The 18,791-nt window shown below is 37.4% G+C and overlaps 1 protein-coding gene across 1 annotated transcript in view; it reads right to left on the reverse strand.

Moving 5' to 3' along the window:
• Nucleotides 1-305: 305 nt before the first annotated feature.
• Nucleotides 306-18,791, reverse strand: part of LOC113083295 (peripheral-type benzodiazepine receptor-associated protein 1-like) — an 86,013-nt gene continuing 67,527 nt past the window's right edge. The window contains exons 20-33 of the mRNA XM_026254440.1: nucleotides 18,594-18,745; nucleotides 18,003-18,497; nucleotides 17,022-17,516; nucleotides 16,436-16,594; nucleotides 15,286-16,029; nucleotides 13,171-13,267; nucleotides 10,821-10,951; nucleotides 9,722-9,890; nucleotides 8,367-8,435; nucleotides 6,810-6,863; nucleotides 5,286-5,389; nucleotides 5,145-5,216; nucleotides 2,856-2,975; nucleotides 306-1,491 (exon numbers count right to left, since the gene is read on the reverse strand). Coding sequence (XP_026110225.1) covers nucleotides 1,282-1,491; nucleotides 2,856-2,975; nucleotides 5,145-5,216; nucleotides 5,286-5,389; nucleotides 6,810-6,863; nucleotides 8,367-8,435; nucleotides 9,722-9,890; nucleotides 10,821-10,951; nucleotides 13,171-13,267; nucleotides 15,286-16,029; nucleotides 16,436-16,594; nucleotides 17,022-17,516; nucleotides 18,003-18,497; nucleotides 18,594-18,745 — 3,071 coding nt within the window. The 3' untranslated portion in view covers nucleotides 306-1,281. The remainder of the gene's footprint in view (nucleotides 1,492-2,855; nucleotides 2,976-5,144; nucleotides 5,217-5,285; nucleotides 5,390-6,809; nucleotides 6,864-8,366; nucleotides 8,436-9,721; nucleotides 9,891-10,820; nucleotides 10,952-13,170; nucleotides 13,268-15,285; nucleotides 16,030-16,435; nucleotides 16,595-17,021; nucleotides 17,517-18,002; nucleotides 18,498-18,593; nucleotides 18,746-18,791) is intronic.

An 18,791-nucleotide genomic window follows, 5' to 3' on the forward strand; every position in this document is an offset into this window, starting at 1 on the left:
GAATTGCGAGAAAAGCCAGAATTGAGAGTAAAGTCAGAATTGTGAGAAAAGTCAGAATTTCGAGTAAAGTCAGAATTGCGAGAAAAGTCAGAATTGCGAGAAAAGTCAGAATTTCGAGTAAAGTCAGAATTGCGAGAAAAGCCAGAATTGCGAGAAAAGTCAGAATTGCGAGAAAAGTCAGAATTGCGAGAAAAGCCAGAATTGAGAGTAAAGTCAGAATTGTGAGAAAAGTCAGAATTTCGAGTAAAGTCAGAATTGCGAGAAAAGCCAGAATTGAGAGTAAAGTCAGAATTGCGAGAAAAGTCAGAATTGCGAGAAAAGTCTGAATTGCGAGAAAAGTCAGAATTGCGAGACAAGTCAGAATTGCGAGACAAGTCAGAATTGCGAGACAAGTCAGAATTGCGAGGAAAGTCCGAATTGTGAGAAAAGCACTGCAAATTTGGATTCCGCAATTCCAACTTTAGAACTTTAAATGTAAAGTTTATATCTTGGAATTTTGAGAAAAAAAGTCACAATTGTGAGATGTGAACTCGTGAGAAAAAGTCTGAATCATGAGATAAAAAGTCGCGAAAACCTTTATTTTATTTTTTATTCAGTGGCTTCCACACAGTAGTGTGTAGAATATAATAAAACAATATTTTAAGTAGAATACAACAACAATTCAATAATCTGAAACTGCGGAAAATATTGTGAGATGGATATGAAAAGGTTTTGGCCAGTCGGTGATCATTCAGATTTTCGCCAGTAAAAATGGATGAATTAATATGCAAAAATTTGAGTTCAGTTCAGTCTGTATTGGTTTAACGAACTAACCGGTTTGTATTCCTCTACCTTTATCCGGATAAAGGCAGTCTTGGACCCTATTTGTAGTGCAAAATATATTTGTAGTGACAAAAAATTATTTTGTCGCCAACCTTCGCTTTATTTTAGTGTGGATGATGTTTGTGAACACTAGCAGATGATTAGTTCATGTCTAAATGCGGTTATATTGAAGTTAAGTGTTTATTTAGAATATAGCGCTATCTTTTTACTCATAAAATGAGTATTTTTATAGCTTTTCAACAGGCATTTAATGGGTTTAAACCCATTTCCCAGTTTGCGCAAGCATTGCGATTATATTTGAAAGGAATAAACAGTCTGACACATGAAAGCGCTGGTAAATCTGCGTTATTATGGCAAACATCAATGAGAACGATTCTCCTACTGGACGGAGTCGGACACACACTCAAACTGACACCACATACGAGAAAAAGTGCAATCTGTAGATCTTCAGGCTCACAGCTACTCCTTCTTGCTGGAGCCCAGCTTTCTGAAGAGCTTCCTGCCCTTGGAGAAGAAGCCTTTCTTCTTTTTCTCGGACAGGGAGGCGGGCAGAGATGAGCTCAGGGTCGGTTTCTGCTCAGGATTGAGTTCTGGCTGAGCTGGTGGATTCAGGTCTAGTTGAGAGGAGCCTACGGGAACAAGATGCTCAGACGACTCTGTCTGGCTCACCTGGGAGAAAAACAGACAAGAAGTGAAGGTGGGCAAGTCCCATATTTTTCGGACTATAAGTCGCACCTGAGTATAAGTCTCATCAGTCCAAAAATACGTCATGACGAGGAAAAAACATATATATGTCGCACTGGACTATAAGTTGCATTTATTTAGAACCAAGAACCAAGAGAAAACATTACCGTCTGCAGCCACGAGAGGGCGCTCTATGTCTTCAGTGTACACTACAGGAGAACTGAGCAGCATAGAGCGCCCTCTGGCGGCTGGAGACGGTAATGTTAAATTAATTTTGATAAGTCGCACCTGACTATAAGTCGCAGGACCAGCCAAACTATGAAAAAAAGTGCGACTTATAGTCCGGAAAATACGGTAGTTGAGATTTTAATACCATGTCATGTCATTCAAAACAAGAAAAAAGAAAAGAAAAGAATTAAAATTACACAAGCTGTTTAAATGCACATAAGTGACCCTTGGACCACTGTCAATTGTAAATTTTTCCAAATTGAGATTTATAGATCATCTGAAAGCTGAATAAATAATATTTTACACTGATATATGGTCTGTTAGGATCAGACAATATTTGGATCGATATGCAATTATTTGAAAATCTGGAATCTGAGGGTGCAAAAAAAATCTTACTTAATATCCTAATGATTTCTGTCATAAAAGAAAAATGTATAATTTTGACCCACACAATGTATTTTTGGCTATTGCTACAAATATACCCCAAAGACTTCAGACTGATTTTGTGCTCCAGGGTCACAAATGGGTCACAAATATCTAAAATATGAATAAAAACTATAAATAGTCAAAAAGTCAGTCATAGAGGTTTGGTTTTATCTTCTAATGGGGCAGAGGAGATGCTAGAGAGGGTTTACTACAGATCTGTGAAACACTTACGGTCACTGTTTAAAGTGAACACCTCTCCTCTGCTTCTGAAAACCATGCAAAAATAAAACAAACACACATAAGACGACATGCAGAACAAACGACAGCTGGAGAAACTAATGCTGTTAATCAATGATGGACAGAACAGAATGGAAAGAGCATGCAATAATTAATAGTAATCCATGCAACACACACACACATGTTTGTTTTTGTGTAAAGTGTGTTCATCCCATAGGTGTAATGGTTTTTATTCTGTACAAACTGTATATTCTATGTCCCTTCACCAACCCTACACCTAACCCTAACCCTCACAGGAAACTTTGTGCATTTTTACTTTCTCAAAAAAAACTCATTCTGTATGATTTATAAGCGTTTTGAAAAATGGGGACATGGGTTATGTCCTCATAAGTCACCCTCTCCTTGTAATACCTGTGTCATGCCCATGTCATTATACACACACACACACACACACACACCTGTGAATCCCTGCGCTTCTCTGTCTCCGTGTGCTCCACTCGCACAGTGTCCTCTTCCGTCTCTGGAAAAGCTTGCAGGAAGTTGGACGGCACGAGGCCTTTGTGTCCATTCAGATCTCCCTGAACACAACACATACCCATCATGCATTGCTGTTTGCTCAGTCATTTAGTAAAACGTGTTCATGCCCAGAAATACTGAGGTCCCAAAACTGAGCGATTCTGAGATACATTTACACTACATACAGTATGTGCACTTGTCCTGCATTTAATCAATGTCTGAGATAATTATCTTTATTTAAGATAACAATAGATTTTTTAATGACTCTTTAAACAAGAAAAATGTAATAAAAATGACAATTGGTTTTGGAATGACAATATTTGAGTGGGTAAATAAAACAAATATATTTTTTAAAACAGATAATGCATTGATATCACTATAAACAGGAAGCAGACACTTGGGAGGTTTCTTGTCAGATTATTGGAAAAAATAAAACAAATGATAATAAAAAAAAAACTATTTAAAACAGTTATTTGAAATTAAGCTGAAATAAAACTAAATATAAATATTAGATGAAAACCTTAAAATGAAAACTAGAAATGTTGCTCTGGTAATAAGTGAAATAAGTTTAATATAAAGCACTAAAATTGTGAAGAATAAAACGAAAGCTTTATCTTAAATAATAAATAAAACCTGAATAGTAATATTTTTTAAATTAATAATAACAACAACAACAACAACAACAAAACTAATAAAAATATCAAAAGCACATTAATTATTAAAACTAAAATTAAAAAGTTATTATTTATAAATTTACATAAAAAGGCTATTTAAAATAGAATTTCAACGTACTAATGCATTTTTAAAATCAAAACTTAGCTAACATGAACTAACTATGATCAAGTGGATTTTTATTAACTAACATTACATAAATTATTAATAAAAGTTGTAGGTTGTAGGAAGGCTATTTTAAAGTGTTATCAAAACTAAAAGTATGTATAATAATACTTAATAATATTATAAATAAAGAAGGAGACGAATTAAGAGAAATTATTAAAGAAACGAAAAATACTGTAAATATTTCTAGTTCATTAAATTAATTCACAATATGCACACACTTATTCCTAATCTAATCTGGCTGAGTTGCACGCATCCCTGGATATTTCGATCATAACACAGACAAACATTAAATGTTTAGCTACATGCATCTATCTCACTGTTAGAGTGTTAAAACTCAATCTCTGTGCTGAAATTCATGCTCGGCTAGTTTAAAAGCAATGCATTACAATATTGTGTTACTCCATAAAAAAGCAACTAAGTGGGTTACTTAGATACTTTTTATGAAAAGTAATCCATTAATTACTTTTGCATTACTTTTTGTTACCTGGTTTGGACACAGTTTGCGACGTGGCAAAGGACTATATCACTTTAATGACGCATGTGTGTCTCATAATTATTCATGAGCCTGCTGTTTTCTTATCCTATGATAAGATTACATGCTTGGCTTAATTATACATGACAACATGTGTGACACGCTTCAGACTGTGTTATTTTTGAGTCCAGCACAAATGCAGTTCATGCACTTAGTGAGTGTAACTTGATGCAACCAATCAAAAGACTTATATAAACCCCGCAAAATAAGTTGGTGCAACAGCGAGTTCATTTATGTTTTCGATGCAGAGTGCACATGCAAATGGCGTACATTTATTCATGTTTTTAACTGAATGTGGGTGAAATGAAACTGCTTGAATCTGTGTGTTGCCCGTCTCCCCTCTTCAGCGCATCACGCCCACTTTTTTTGTGCATTATTCAAAATTGTGCTGAGAACTAACCGGTGCCAAAACAGGGGGTTTCATGACCCTCTAAAGGCCCTTTGACACCAAAAGTGAAATGAATCAGCCTCAGGCTGAAGGAATGCACCTTACTTCCAATTTCTCAGTGAATAAATGGAAAAACAAAGTAACTTGCATTACTTATTTGAAAAAGTTACTCAGATATTTTGTTGTACATTTAAAAGCAATGGGTTACTTCTCAATTTTAAATTAAATATATTAAAATTAAATAAATTAAATTTAAGCATTTAGCAGATACGTTTATCCAAAGCGACTTACAGTGCATTCAGGCTAACATTTTTTACCTAACATATGTTCCCGGGGAATCGAACCCACAACCTTGTGCAACTAACGCAATGCTCTACCAAAAAAAAACTCAATGATTGTATGGCCATGATTGTGTCATTGAACAAAACTTTCACTCTATTTATTATCAATATATTAAAAAGACAGACTCACATAGTAGAAGCCGTCGTCGTCCATGTCACCGAGCACATAGATGACGTCGCCCGCGCTGAAGGTCAGTTCAGCCTTGAGAAACCCATCATTAGACTACTGTAGACTAGAATAAGGATCTGTCTGTCATAGCTATAATGTCACCTCTATGTCTGCATTAGGAGAGCTCTCTCTCGGGTCGTAATCAAAGATGGCCACCATCCTGCGAGGTCTGGAGCTCCCCATCGGGCCGGCGGAGCGACTGAGGTCTGCAGGTCAAACACAACATCTGTAAAGATCCTAATTTGGAAATGAAGCAGCGCTCAGGGCGAAAATGACACAGAAAGTGACAGAAATGCCAGAAAATACATATTCACGAAATGACCATTATATCATAATCTATCAGATTCAGAATGAGCTTTGTTCTCCAAGGAGCTCTACATACATACCTCTACGACATGGAGAACACAAAGAACATTTAAATAAGACTATTTATATATATATATATATATATATATATATATATATATATATATATATATATATATATATATATATATATATATATATATATATATAATTAATTAATTGCTTTTGATTTCATATTTATTCTAGAATTTTGTGCAACTATATTAATATTTGCTGTTTATTTGATTGAATGATTAATAGCCATTTTGTCCAGATTGACAATCTCAATTAATTAATTTAATTTATATATTTATTTGCATTATATATTTATTTGCATTTGCTTATTTTGCAATATATTTATTATATATTTATATGCATGTATATTACATGGTTAGAAAAAAAATCTGCATAAAAAGCCTTATTATTTAAAAAGTTAGTCATAATCTTGACAAAATATAGAATATAATATACATACACCAGTCAAAAGTTTGGAGTAATTACTGTGTAAAAAAATTATGTAATATTGTGAAATGTTATTAAAATTTAAAATAACTGTTTTCTATTTGAAATCTATTTTAAAATGTAATTTATTCCTGTGATCAAAGCTGAATTTTTCAGCATCATTCCTCCAGTCTTCAGTGTCATAACGGTTGCTGAAAATTCAGCTTTTCATCGCATAAATTAATTATATATTCAAATATATTCAAACCAAAAACTGTTATTTTAACTTGTAAAAATATTTCACAATATTACTGATTTAGTGTAAGTCTGATACATACGCTATGCAAACATCTAGCTTTATGTAAGCATGATTTTACGCATTAATGTATAAAGTTAGACTACAATTCATACCAGAACACAACTAGCTGTAGTGAAACCCATCAGTCATCAGTTTCAGGTCAACAAGTGACACGGCAGGGGAATCGTTTAAAGACAATCTAGCTGTGCAAGTTAATTAAACCATTAATTAAATGGTTCAGAGACAGACATGAAAGAAACTCGGTCGCATTTGTGTAAGAAACAAAGACTTCTGGTAAACCTCCTGCATGATAAACAGAAGAGAAAGGCACTTAATGACACTCTTCAAGAGAAACACTTTTACGTTGGTGACAGAAATGACATGCAAAGTGAAGTAAGACAGAAGAGATGAGCACAGCTGTCAAATGAGAGACTGAGAGATGATTAGTGGTTTGATCAGAGACGAGGATGATTTAACAGGACACGTGTTAAACTGTCAGTCACATGCGGCTGGAAACAGGACGGGACAGGAGGAGCTCAAACCTTGACTGAAGCAGTCGACAGCAGACGTGCCGTCCAACACCGCAGCCGACTCCACTGGAGAAGCACAAAAGTGGGCGGGAGGGAAGGGTTAGACACAATCTGATTGGCTGCCTGACCTTGACTGACACTTGGGCTCATGAGGACGAAGCAAAACAAAACAAAACAACCAGCCACACAAGCCTTGAGGTTATGATTGCAGCATTCATGAACCACACACACACACACACACACACACACATACACACACACACTACAGGAAGTCATCTTCAGAGAGATGGTGAGCTGACCAAAGGGGACCGTGAGTCCAAACATTAGAAAACACTTAGAAATCATTCCAGGTTCAACACAAGCTACGTTTGACAGCGTTTGTGACACTGTCAGTTAACACAAAAATATAAAATCACTATAAAATAAATTCACTATAGCGAGACAGAAGAGGTAGATGATTACTAAACATTATTGTTATTTAAATTTTCAGCTCCTTTTTTTCTAAAAAGTAAAACAGCATTTGTGGCATAAAGTCAATTATCCCAAGTTCTTTTAGATTGCATACAATTATTATTTTTAAATAATAAATTTAAATTTATTATTTTATTCATTTATTTATTTATTATTATTATTATTCATTTATCTTGAAATAATAGCATTTAATATATTATTTATGTATTATTAATATTATTATTATTATAGTTTGGAAAATAGTATTTGCGAAAGTAGTTTCTACTTACTACTATAATGCTTTTATGTGTAAATTTATCTATTTATTTAGTGTTTTTCAGCTTATTTATCAAAACAAAAGTCAATTACCACAATAAATACATTAAATTTTAAATATAAATATTATATTATTTACACACACATATATATATATATATATATATATATATATATATATATATATATATATATATACATATATATATATATATATTTTTTTTTTTTTTTTTTTTTTTTTTTTCAACAAGAAAAAAAAAGCATTTGTGGCATAATGGCAATATATATTCAATTTAAATTTTTATATTTTAATATTTTAAATTAAATTAAATTAAATTAAATTAAATTAAATTAAATTAAATTAAATTAAATTAAATTAAATTAAATTAAATTAAATTAAATTAAATTAAATTAAATTTAGTAGCCTATTTATTTTTTCAGGTCCTTTTTGTCTATAAAAGAGAAAAACAGCAGTTCTAATAATCATTAGACATAAATTAATGTGATTGATTCACATGCCATTGTAATTGAAATGTTTTAAAAGTGTTATTTTTTAGTGGCCTTGTTAATAGACTTGAGCATGATATTTTTGTTTTTTTTCGTATATTTTGATGCATTATTTTTTTTACACTAACATGCACTGAATCACACACAATAAGACCAGGAACATTTATTTGGAGAGTAACTAAAAGGTTAATTATAAGTCTTTGCGATTCATAAATAACACTAGTAAGACTCAGTTTATCTAATGTTTTAGTCGGCCTTTGGTCAGAGTTCCTGATGCAGAAGCAGAAAGCTGATGGGAGTGAGTTCAGCAAACCAAACGCAGGTGAAATCACACACCTTTCTTGGAGCGTCTAGGTTTCGGCGGCGCAGTGGGACGGTGTGGAAGCTGTGCATGTAAGAGGGCGTCTTTATGACATTTAAACAGGACACGTGGAAAAAAAGACAAGTAGCAGACAAGAATGAATGAGAAGCCAAAGAAAAGCAAAAACAAGAATAGGAATAAGCATCAGCAATGAGGTGCCACAGTGAGAGAGGAGGAAAGAAAGAGCTGATCCACCCCTGCAGCAAAGCATCCTGGGAAACCAGATCCATAATATGCACATACACTTTACTTCACAACTTCATTAGGCTTATGACTTTTTTTTTTTTTTTTTTACATCATTTTGTGCTATTCATTTCTTCACATGCAACACTTTTTAAGGCAAGACACTACCAGTGAAAAGTAAAAAATGTTTAAATTTCACTATACTTCCACAGTTAATTAATCACACTGCTTTAAGACAAGCTGAAATATGCTAATAAATGACACATTATAATATAATTAAATATGCACTCATTTACATATATATTTCCAGAACACTGGACAAAGCCAGGTTAAAAATCTTGGTCATTTCATTCACATTTTAATGTTTTTTTTTTTTTTGTATTTCTATTTTTATTAATCTGTAAATCAGAAAAAACTGTCAAAATACAGAAAAAAAAAATTTCACCATGTTTTTAGGGATAAAATGTTGAAATGAATCAGGTGAATAATATATAAAAATTCAGTACATATTTCCCAATATAGATAGGAATAAAACTAAAGTTTGGTGTTTGTAAGTGCTACTGAAGTGGAGAAAAAGCTATTTGATTATCGTTTAACAATATACATTGTAACTGAAACCTAAAGACACAAATACACTAAGTCTGACAAAGATAAAAAAAAAAATTGACTAATGCATGAAAAAGCAATGGTTTTGCAAAAAAAAAAAAAAAAAAAAAAAAGAGAAAAACCACTGCATGTATCTTTATGGATTACATTCTATCATTTAAAGACTTGATTTTAAGTTCCTCAAAGCTGTGAGCTGGAAACATATTTTAAAGCTCGTGTCTACAGATGTGATTCTAGCTATGCTGAAATGTCAGCTGCGGCTGGTTTTCACGGCTTGTTCGTTGAACGATTACAGGGAGTTAAGAGATTTATTTTGATTTTAGAAACAAATAATGTGACCTCAAATAAATGTCAGTCAGACTACAGCTCTGCTCCAAAACCTAGTCAGTTTTCTATCTAGACAGCACTTTGTGAGGCTAGGCAGCGACGCTATGCTAATGCTTTTGAATGATTTCAGCTGAGTCTGATGTTAGCATATGCTCAGGAATCAAATAAGAACTAAAATGACATTGCACACACAGGTATTTTGTGATAAACATACCTATCTTCTCCATCGACGCCTCGGTGGAGAGGAAGCCCTGCTTCAGGAGCTGGTCTCTGGTCTCCTCATCATCAACCTGGATCTCTGAAACCATGTTACACGGCACAAAGCCACGACGGCCACCCACCTCGCCTCGGTAGAAACCATCTGCATCTTTGTCCCCATAAACCTGCGGAGCAGAAACACTGCAAAATCATGTTTTCTGTGAATTATAATAATGTAATGCACTACAGATGCACATTATGTAGGCTAATGTGGGTGAGAATTTACAGCGTGTAAGCATTTCTGTCTATGCAGTTTTACCTATAAAGCCTACTTTATAAAATGTATAAGGCCTCAACCTGACCTTTTATCATGATAAGTATTTAAATCTAATCTTACGAAGACATTTAATGGCACATAAAGAGTGATGACTACTATTAATATAATTGTATGTAAGTATCTGCTCATTTATTTACATTACAATCATCAGAGTTTCATAATATTTTGGTCATATAATTATCAGCATCTGCACCAATTTGCATATTTCTGCTTATTTTGGGCCTCTGAATAAAACTGATCATACTGTATAAACTTCTATCACACTATATTAGCCATAAAAACCTGATGTATCAAATATGTGACCCTGGAACTAAAAACCAGTCTTAAGTGTAATTTTTTGGATAAATAATCTTGATGAATAATCTTTCCATTGATGCATGGTTTGTTAGGATCGGACAATATTTGGCAATATTTTATCAGAAAATCTGGAATCTGAGGGCGCAAAAAATCTAAATATTGAGAAAATCATCTTTAAAGTTGTACAAATGAATTCTTATCTTTGCATATTACTACTCTTTACTTAATATCCTAATGATTTTTGGCATAAAAGAAAAACCTATTTTGATCCATAGAGTTTTTTTGGCTTTTGCTAAAACTATACCAAAGCAACTTAAGACTGCTTTAGTGCTCCAGGGTCACATTTGATTCAAAACATATATTCAATTCAATTCTTTTGTCCAAAGGTTGAGTTTAAATTGTTCCACGTCTATTATTGACTATTATTTCACATTAAAGAATAATAAATGCATGTGTGAAATCACTTCAAACTGAGTCATACCTTGATAATCTGGCCCTCTTTAAAGGGAAGCTCCTCCTCAGCGGCGTCAGGATTGGGGGACATGAATGCAGGATCATACGGGAAGAGGGCAACAAACACTCTCACCTCATCTTCTCCAGATGTTCTGGGTTCTGTATCACCAAGGAGCAAACACAAACTGGTCAAGAAATGATTTCACAGGACACCTCTAGGATTTATGCAGCAACACACTGGTGGTCGATCTGGACATGTCATGCCTTTATCACATTTTGGAAAGCTGAATTCATGACGCTTGGGAAACATTACTGTCAGTAACCTGATGCTTGTAGTCATCCCTGCTTGAAAACCATAATGGTGCGGCCCAGGCGTGTCCTTAAGTGAGGTAATCATACTAAAACCTCCTGATCCTAAGCTGCCATGAGCCGCTACAGAAACGTGTGCACATGATTCATCCATAAAGAGTGAGAACGACAGGAAGAAAGACAAAAGTAGATAAAAGTGTCTACTTAATGGATAAATGCAACTGCAAAGATAAAAGTAAATGTTTAGCAAAACACAAAAGCACCAAAACGCCACTGTATTTTTCCAGCACTCTTTACTGGACATGCATGCTGTTCTGTATAATGGAGTCTGAAAGCACGACTCAAGCATCTGTCAGGGTCATCGGGTCAAAGGTCAGCACCCTGAAGTCATCAGAATCAATTTCCTGTTTCTAGATGAGTTGGAAGAGGGTGGGTGAGGAATATAGTGTAAAACAGAGCTGTGCAATCAATCAGTGGTGCTAATAGGTGTCAGTCGTGTCTGTGTTAAGCTCCAGGAGTGAGATGTGTTCATCTCGTTAGAGAGGATCAAGACCATCTGTAGCAACAATCAAGGGCAGAGCAAAGAAAACAGGACACTTCACAACCTCTGTGTCATATTTGAGGGCAAATATGAAGTAAAAGGAGCTAACCTTTGGGGGTGTCCTCAAAGGAAATGATGGTTACTTTATATTACTCAGGTATCCATAATTGCAAATTTATGGGTTTTCAATTAAATTAAGAGTCTGATAAAAGCACTCTTCAAGAAAACAGTTCTGAATATATTACATGGCAAACTTTACACGGATAGTTCACCCATAAATGACAATTACCCCATGATTTACTCTCCCTCAAGTCATGCTAGGTGTATATGGCTTTGTTCTTTCAGACGAATACAATCAGAGTTACATAAAAAAAAAAAATCCTGGCTCTTCCTAGCTTTAAAATGGCAGTGAATGCATATTTCTTGTCAATAGTCCAAAAGAAGTCCAATAAAGCGCATCCATCCATCGTAAAAAGCGTCCTACACGGCTCCGGGAGACGCATAAAGGCCTCCTAAAGCAAATCAATTCATTTTTGCAATAAAAATATACATATTTAAAAGTTCATAAATCTTTCGTAAAAGTTTGATGATGTAGGATGCTGTCGCAGCATGATGTCCGCTGAGAATTTGATATTATCGCGAGAAACAACGTTTGTTTACAGGAGCAAAGGAAGCAAAGTCTCCTTACTTAAGCAAAGGAAAACCAGTCTCCTCTTGGCTCATGTCGAAATCCTCTGACATTTTTCTTTACAAATCCTCATTTTGTGCTTCTAATTCGTGCTTCTAATTTTCCTCTCTCCTCTACTCTTCCGCATTTGTCACTTTTCACTGGACCTTACACTTCGTCCTACATCATCCGCCGGAATGAATTCGCGTACGACAATTAGCGGAAGGTTATTTATGATTTATAAAGTTTCAAAGATTGGTATTTTTTCTTATAAAAACAGATCGATTTGCTTCAGGAGGCCTTTATTTACCCCCTGGAACCATGTGAGGCACTATTTTTTCTTGGATTGATGCTCTTTATTGGACTTCTTTCGGACTATTGATAAAAAAACACCCATTCACTGTCATTATAAAGCTTGGAAGAGCCAGGACATTTTTTTATATGACTCAGATTGGATGAGAAAATAATGTCATATACACCAATAATTTCTTGAGTGCGAGTCAATTACGGGGTAATTTAAATTTTTGGGTGAACTATCCCTTTACTACTTTGTGTTAAGAGGTTTGATCAAATCACTAACCCTCAGAGTGAAACACAACATAGAACACAACTAAATAGTTTTAAGCAAAACAGAAGGCTAGATACATGTGTCGGTTTAGCTGTTTGAAAGAAGAATGGTTAAGAGCAGTTTTAAGATGGGTTGATTGGCAAGACTCAGAAATGTATAAATGAGAGACAGAGAGAGAAAGAGAGAGAGAGAGAGAGAGAGAGAGACACAGACAGACAGAAAAGGATGTGATCTAAATGGAAGCTGAATGCAGTTCACGGTGAGAGAGAGAGAGGGAAGTGAGAAAGTCTTACCTCTGTGCAGTCTAATTTCAGAGCGTGGCGATTTTGGAGTGACATCGCACCACATTGCACCTGGATCTGCCAACGATGCTTCTCTTCCACCTGTCTCCTGGTTTTCGAGAGACAAACAGTTAGATAATGACACATGTGGGATTCAGCCACTGACTTATATCATAGTAACACTTCATATTAGTGAACACACTTTCACTTTTCCCTCAATAAACTTCTAATTTGCTGCTTACTGATAGCAAGCAAGGTAGTTGTTTGCGGTAGTTATGTTTAGGTATATGGCAGGGTTGAGGGATCTAGAATATTGTCATGTCAAATAAGGGATTAATATGTCCTTTATAAGTACTAATAAAGAGCCAATATGCTAGTAAAACAAATGCTAATAAGCAACTAGTTAATAGTGAATAGTGTTCTCTAATCTAACGTGTTACCAACATCGCAGTGGAACAACTGAAACATCACACAATCTGGTTTAAATCAGGTCAAGTTTGTGGTTATGAGCTATGATGCGATTCAACATTCACTCCCCCACCTTCACATCTGTAACATTTGCAGTACACAGTATTCCTGTGTCCAGCTTAATTTGCTTAGCTTGCTACCTGTTAGCCAAAAGGCCTGAAATGGTTTACACAACTATATGCAAAAACTTCTAGCCATTGTCAATGGACTAGCAATTGGCCAAACATTTGTATCTGTATCTGCACACCTTTTTTAGAGTATTTAAAGAAGCCACATATAAACACAATATGAAGTTCTGGCTTCTTAGGCTAATTGCAAATAGCAATTTTTTTTTTTTTTTTTACTGAATTAGCAATTAGCCCGGAGCCCTGAAACACACACAAGTGAAAAAAGCCATTGCTCAAGCAACATTTGATACCAGATCAACAGAAGCAGCAATTGGGGTTGTTCTTTGTAGCAACACAGTGGAATTATGGGAACAAACAGGAGATCCCTGTGCAAGCACAACATACAGTTACATACAGTCCAGTCTCTGCCTTAACTGCTCAAGCAGTCTCTGGACAACCTTGAACAATATGTGGGTTAGAAGAATCCCAGTTGTATAAAGGAAAGGAGATGCACTACAGCAAGTAAAACTACTGAGCAATAATGCACAGCCAACTGAACACTGGGGAGAATAAGACGTAGGACAAATGCAAGAATAAGATGTAGGACAAATGCATAGAGCAGCTACACAACTACAAATACGAAGATGCCTCGACTAGAGACTGGGTAAAAGGGTGTAGGGTACAAAGTCAACTGCAAGGAGAATAAAGTACAGGCTTAAACCTTTTGCATCCACAGTGAAACTAGTGTTGGAGAGTCATTGTATACTTGTTGTAATCCCATATGCCACAGTAGCTGCCAGTATGTGATAAATGAATTAATTTGAAATGTTAGCTCCATGTAGAGATGGGAATAAATAACTACATAATCTTTGTTTTTGTTTTTTTTTTGTCTTTCAGTTACATTAATGGGATAGTTCACCCCAATTTTTTTTTTATTCTGTTATTAATTACTCAAACTCATGTTGTTCCAAACACACAAAACCTTTGTTCATCTCTCGGAACACAAATTAAGATATTATATTAAGATATCAAATTAAGCAAGGTAACTACCACGTCCAAGGCCCAGGCATGTGACCAGAACATCAACAAAATGGTCCATGTGACATCATTGATTCAACCGTAATTTTACGAAGCTATGATAATTTCTCAGTACCTTAAGATTGCTATTGCTAACTCCAACAATAACTCCAACTCTGGCCCTTGAGGTCCACTTTCCAGCAGATTTTATCTCCAACCTTAATCAAACACACTTGAACCAGCTAATCAAGCTCTTCGAGATTACAGGCAAGTGAATTTGTTCAAAGTTGGAGCTAAACTCTGCAGGAGAGTGGACCTTGAGGGCCAGAGTTGAGAACCCCAGCTCTAAGTCTTCCAACTACGATACTACAGTGAACTGATCAGAATAGTGACAGATGTGAGACTTTTCTTCTCTTTCAGGACGCAAAAGGTTTTAGCCATGCCCTAAATGGATGGGCAGGCTATAAAAAAAGATCATCTAAAGGGAAAGATGGCTGTGTTACAACAGGAGATGGATGGACAGAGGATAACCCACCCATGAGCGGCTGCTTGGGGGCAGCTCTGGCTGGGGTCTGCATTTCAGGGGCAAGTGCTGGTACTCATTGTTACTGCCTTCCACCCACCACTCCGAGCTCATTTGGTCTAACACCACTTCTCCAGGATCAAACAGCTGATGCTCCTCGTCATTATCAGTTCCATACTCTACGTCAATCTCTGTTGAGCGTCCAGTGGGCGACTTCACACGGTGTATGGTCTTGCTAAGCAAATACGGTCCCTGCACTGTTCCTGAAGTCATCTGGCTACGGAGCAAGGCTTCTCTCCTGAGTCGGTCGCCATGGCCTTTGTGTGGTTTGCGGCGTGCAGCCACACTAACAGAACTAGGCCCAGCATACAGACTACTGTCAGAGTCCTCTTCCTCCTCTTCCTCCTCCTCATCCATATAGCTGATGGTGTCCACTGTGTCAGCGTAATGCACTCTGGGTCTACTCCTGACTTGCGCAGTCCCTTTGCACCTCTCTACGGGCGAATCAGATTCCATTTTATGTCTACGATTGTGATGGTTTGGAGAATGTCGTCGACTCTCATGTCCACACTGACGGTTCTTGCCAGAAGCAGTCCGGCTTGGGGAAGATCTAGAGTGGGATTCCGATTCAGTGTTGTCTTCCTCTTCTGTAACTTCTGGAATGCTGAAGAGCTGCTTGTTGTGGTAGGCTTGAGGAGGGAGTTTTATAATCCTCTCTAAAATGTCTTCATCACTGTCAGTTTCCCACATTTCGGACTGGGGTTGTTTTAGAGGAGCATTGGGAGTTACCAGAGTAGGAAAGGAGCAAGGTGATAGTTCAAGAACACACAGACGAGGCAAAAGTTTCGTTCGGTGTCAAAAGTGGAAAGTAGAATAAAACGAGAAAAAGAAACAAGAAAATTAAAATGCAACAGAGGAAATATAAGAACAGAAAAAAACTAAATGATAAGCATGGCTAACACTGTGTCCCAACAAGTTTCCACTTGGAAAATCGGAGCATATTCAAATGTTTAACATAGTTATATTGATTAGTGACATTTCACTGTGAGCATGATGACCAGGTGCACTACCAACAAAATATCCTGCCACATCGCAATAGGACTCAACATTTTGTCCAAAGGTTCACTGAGGAATACTGCATCATTCATGTACATCTACATACCCTGCCTGATGGAGCTGTACTGTAACCTCTGGAGGGGACGTCACCAATTGGCTCCGAGTGCAGATCATCCTCCTCTTCCTCCAGTATATCAGACAAATCAGACCGACTGCTCTCCCCATGGTAGTCTGGGGGAGGGTCCATAAGGCCACCAGCATAGACCTGATAGGGTTTCACAAAAACAACAACTTCAACACAGTTTTCTCAAGACACTAGGACAGGGGTGTCCAATGTTGCTCCCAAAGGGCTACCGTCCCGCAGAATTAAGTTGCAACTTGCCCCAACACACGTCTGGAAATTTCTAGTAATTCCAAAGACCTTGATTAGCTGGTTCAGGTGTATTTAATTGGGGTAAGAACTTAACTTTGCAAAATAGTGGCCCTCCAGGAGCACGACTAGGCACCCTGCTCTAGGACAACACTTAGTATTTCAGTTATTGAAAGTGTATCTCTGCTGGAATAAATTCAAATATTAAGGAAGGGAAGTGATCTCTGAGGGCACTGGCAAGGTACTCAACATGAGCACAGTCCAAAGTTATAATGACTCAACAGGGACACACATAGTCTGCAGATTTGGTTTGGAAACTGACCTTTATTCGAGGTTGAGGTACAGGCCGCAGGAACTCCTCTATGGACACAAGCCTGGTGTTTTCCCTGTCCTCCTCAGCCTCTGACTCAAAGGGTGATGGATTGGGAGGCCTCAGTGGGTGCGTATCTGGAACATCCAGAGGGTCCTTTCCTGGAATGTTCACTTTTGGGGAGGTAGTATTGGATGGTGGTGTGTGAAGTTTGGCACGGGGGTCCTCCAAGAAGTCGGAGAGAGAGGCAACAGGACGCTGACCTCCTGGGCTTTCGGTCTCTCTGCCTGGGTTCTGCACAGCAGGAGCCACACTGGACTGCACTGGCACTGATGCAGGTACAACAACAGGTGCAGGTATGGGCACAGGCATGGCGACAGGTGCCACAGGACCTGGCACGGTCATGTACACTGGTGTGGTCAAGGGAGCAGGTACGGCCATGGATGTTGGTGTAGCAACAGATATGACCATGGGTGCAGGTGTAACCAGGGGTGCAGATAAACTCACCTGTGGATGGAGATGCTTTATTAGCTTAACCCTAAACAGAACCATACATCCCAGATCTCTGCACACAGACAGTGTATCTCAACTCATGTAAAACCAATTCTACATTATATTGTGAAAAAGCATAGGCTGAAGCAGTGGATGAAGCTTAGAGCCAAAATTTAAACATCTGAACTTTAGCGGAAAGCTCTGTTTTCTAAAGAATAAAAATTATTCAGGAGAGCTAAATTAGACATACAATACTTTTGTGCGACGAACAGATCAACATTTTACCTCCACTGAAGTTCTCAATTCTCTTTTGTGTTGAAGTATTTTTAATTATGGCACAAGGACATGCCCCAGGGTTACATGTAGAAGGTAATTTTCAGTGAATAATGGTCTGTCCATTATGCAATACTACTGTCTGCCTTAAGAAATTTCGGAACCAAGCAATCTAGCCATAGAGTACCATGTTATAATACATGTAAGGTGTTTTTTTGTTAAACTCACCATTGAGTTAGTACGTGAAGCATATAGTGGCAGTGCCTCCTGTCCTGGCGTTGCAACCGTCAGAGGTGCAGCTGATGTTGGGTATGTCCAGGCTTCTACATAAGATGCAGTAGACGAAGGGACCTCACGAGCGCCTGCATTGGGTGGATTGACATAGACGCCCCGAACAGGACCAGTGGTATGCTCGTCCAGTGTAGCAGCGTGTGGCAGAATGGGCGTTTTGGCAGCAGAGAGAGATGTGGCACAGACAGCGGGATCTGGGTTGGCACTGGCCATGAGGACACTGGCGGTGGCTGGCACAGACTGGCATTGAGGCAGTGAGACACCGGACATGATGGCAGGCAATTTGGTGGGCACATTCACCGGCGAGGAGTCCACCGACTCACCAAAAGCTGACATGGTCCGTACGGTGAGCTCATGAGCCGCCTGTAATGTCTGGATCTGAGATGGACCAATCAGAGCGCTGCCTGCTGTGGGTGACGACACCTCCAATACCTGAAGGCACAGGTGAAAGAGTTTTACACACTTATATTGTATGAATTTCTATATAAAAATATAAAGTGGACTTTTCAGAAGAATTTTTTGGTTCACCTTCTTCTTGTCAGCATAGATGGTGTAGCCAGTGACTCGAACACCATTGGACGTCCCAGCGGCATCTATAGTAACAGGCAGCCAACTGATCTGAGCTATTCCCGGAGATGGGCCCTGCTCCAACTGCACATCCAGAGGAGCATCAGGAGGACCTGGAAGACAAGGCAAAGGGTCAAAAGTCAAACCAAAGGAAGTTCA

This window comes from Carassius auratus, unplaced genomic scaffold, assembly GCF_003368295.1.
Source record: "Carassius auratus strain Wakin unplaced genomic scaffold, ASM336829v1 scaf_tig00037604, whole genome shotgun sequence".
NCBI classification, from domain to species: Eukaryota; Metazoa; Chordata; class Actinopteri; order Cypriniformes; family Cyprinidae; genus Carassius; species Carassius auratus.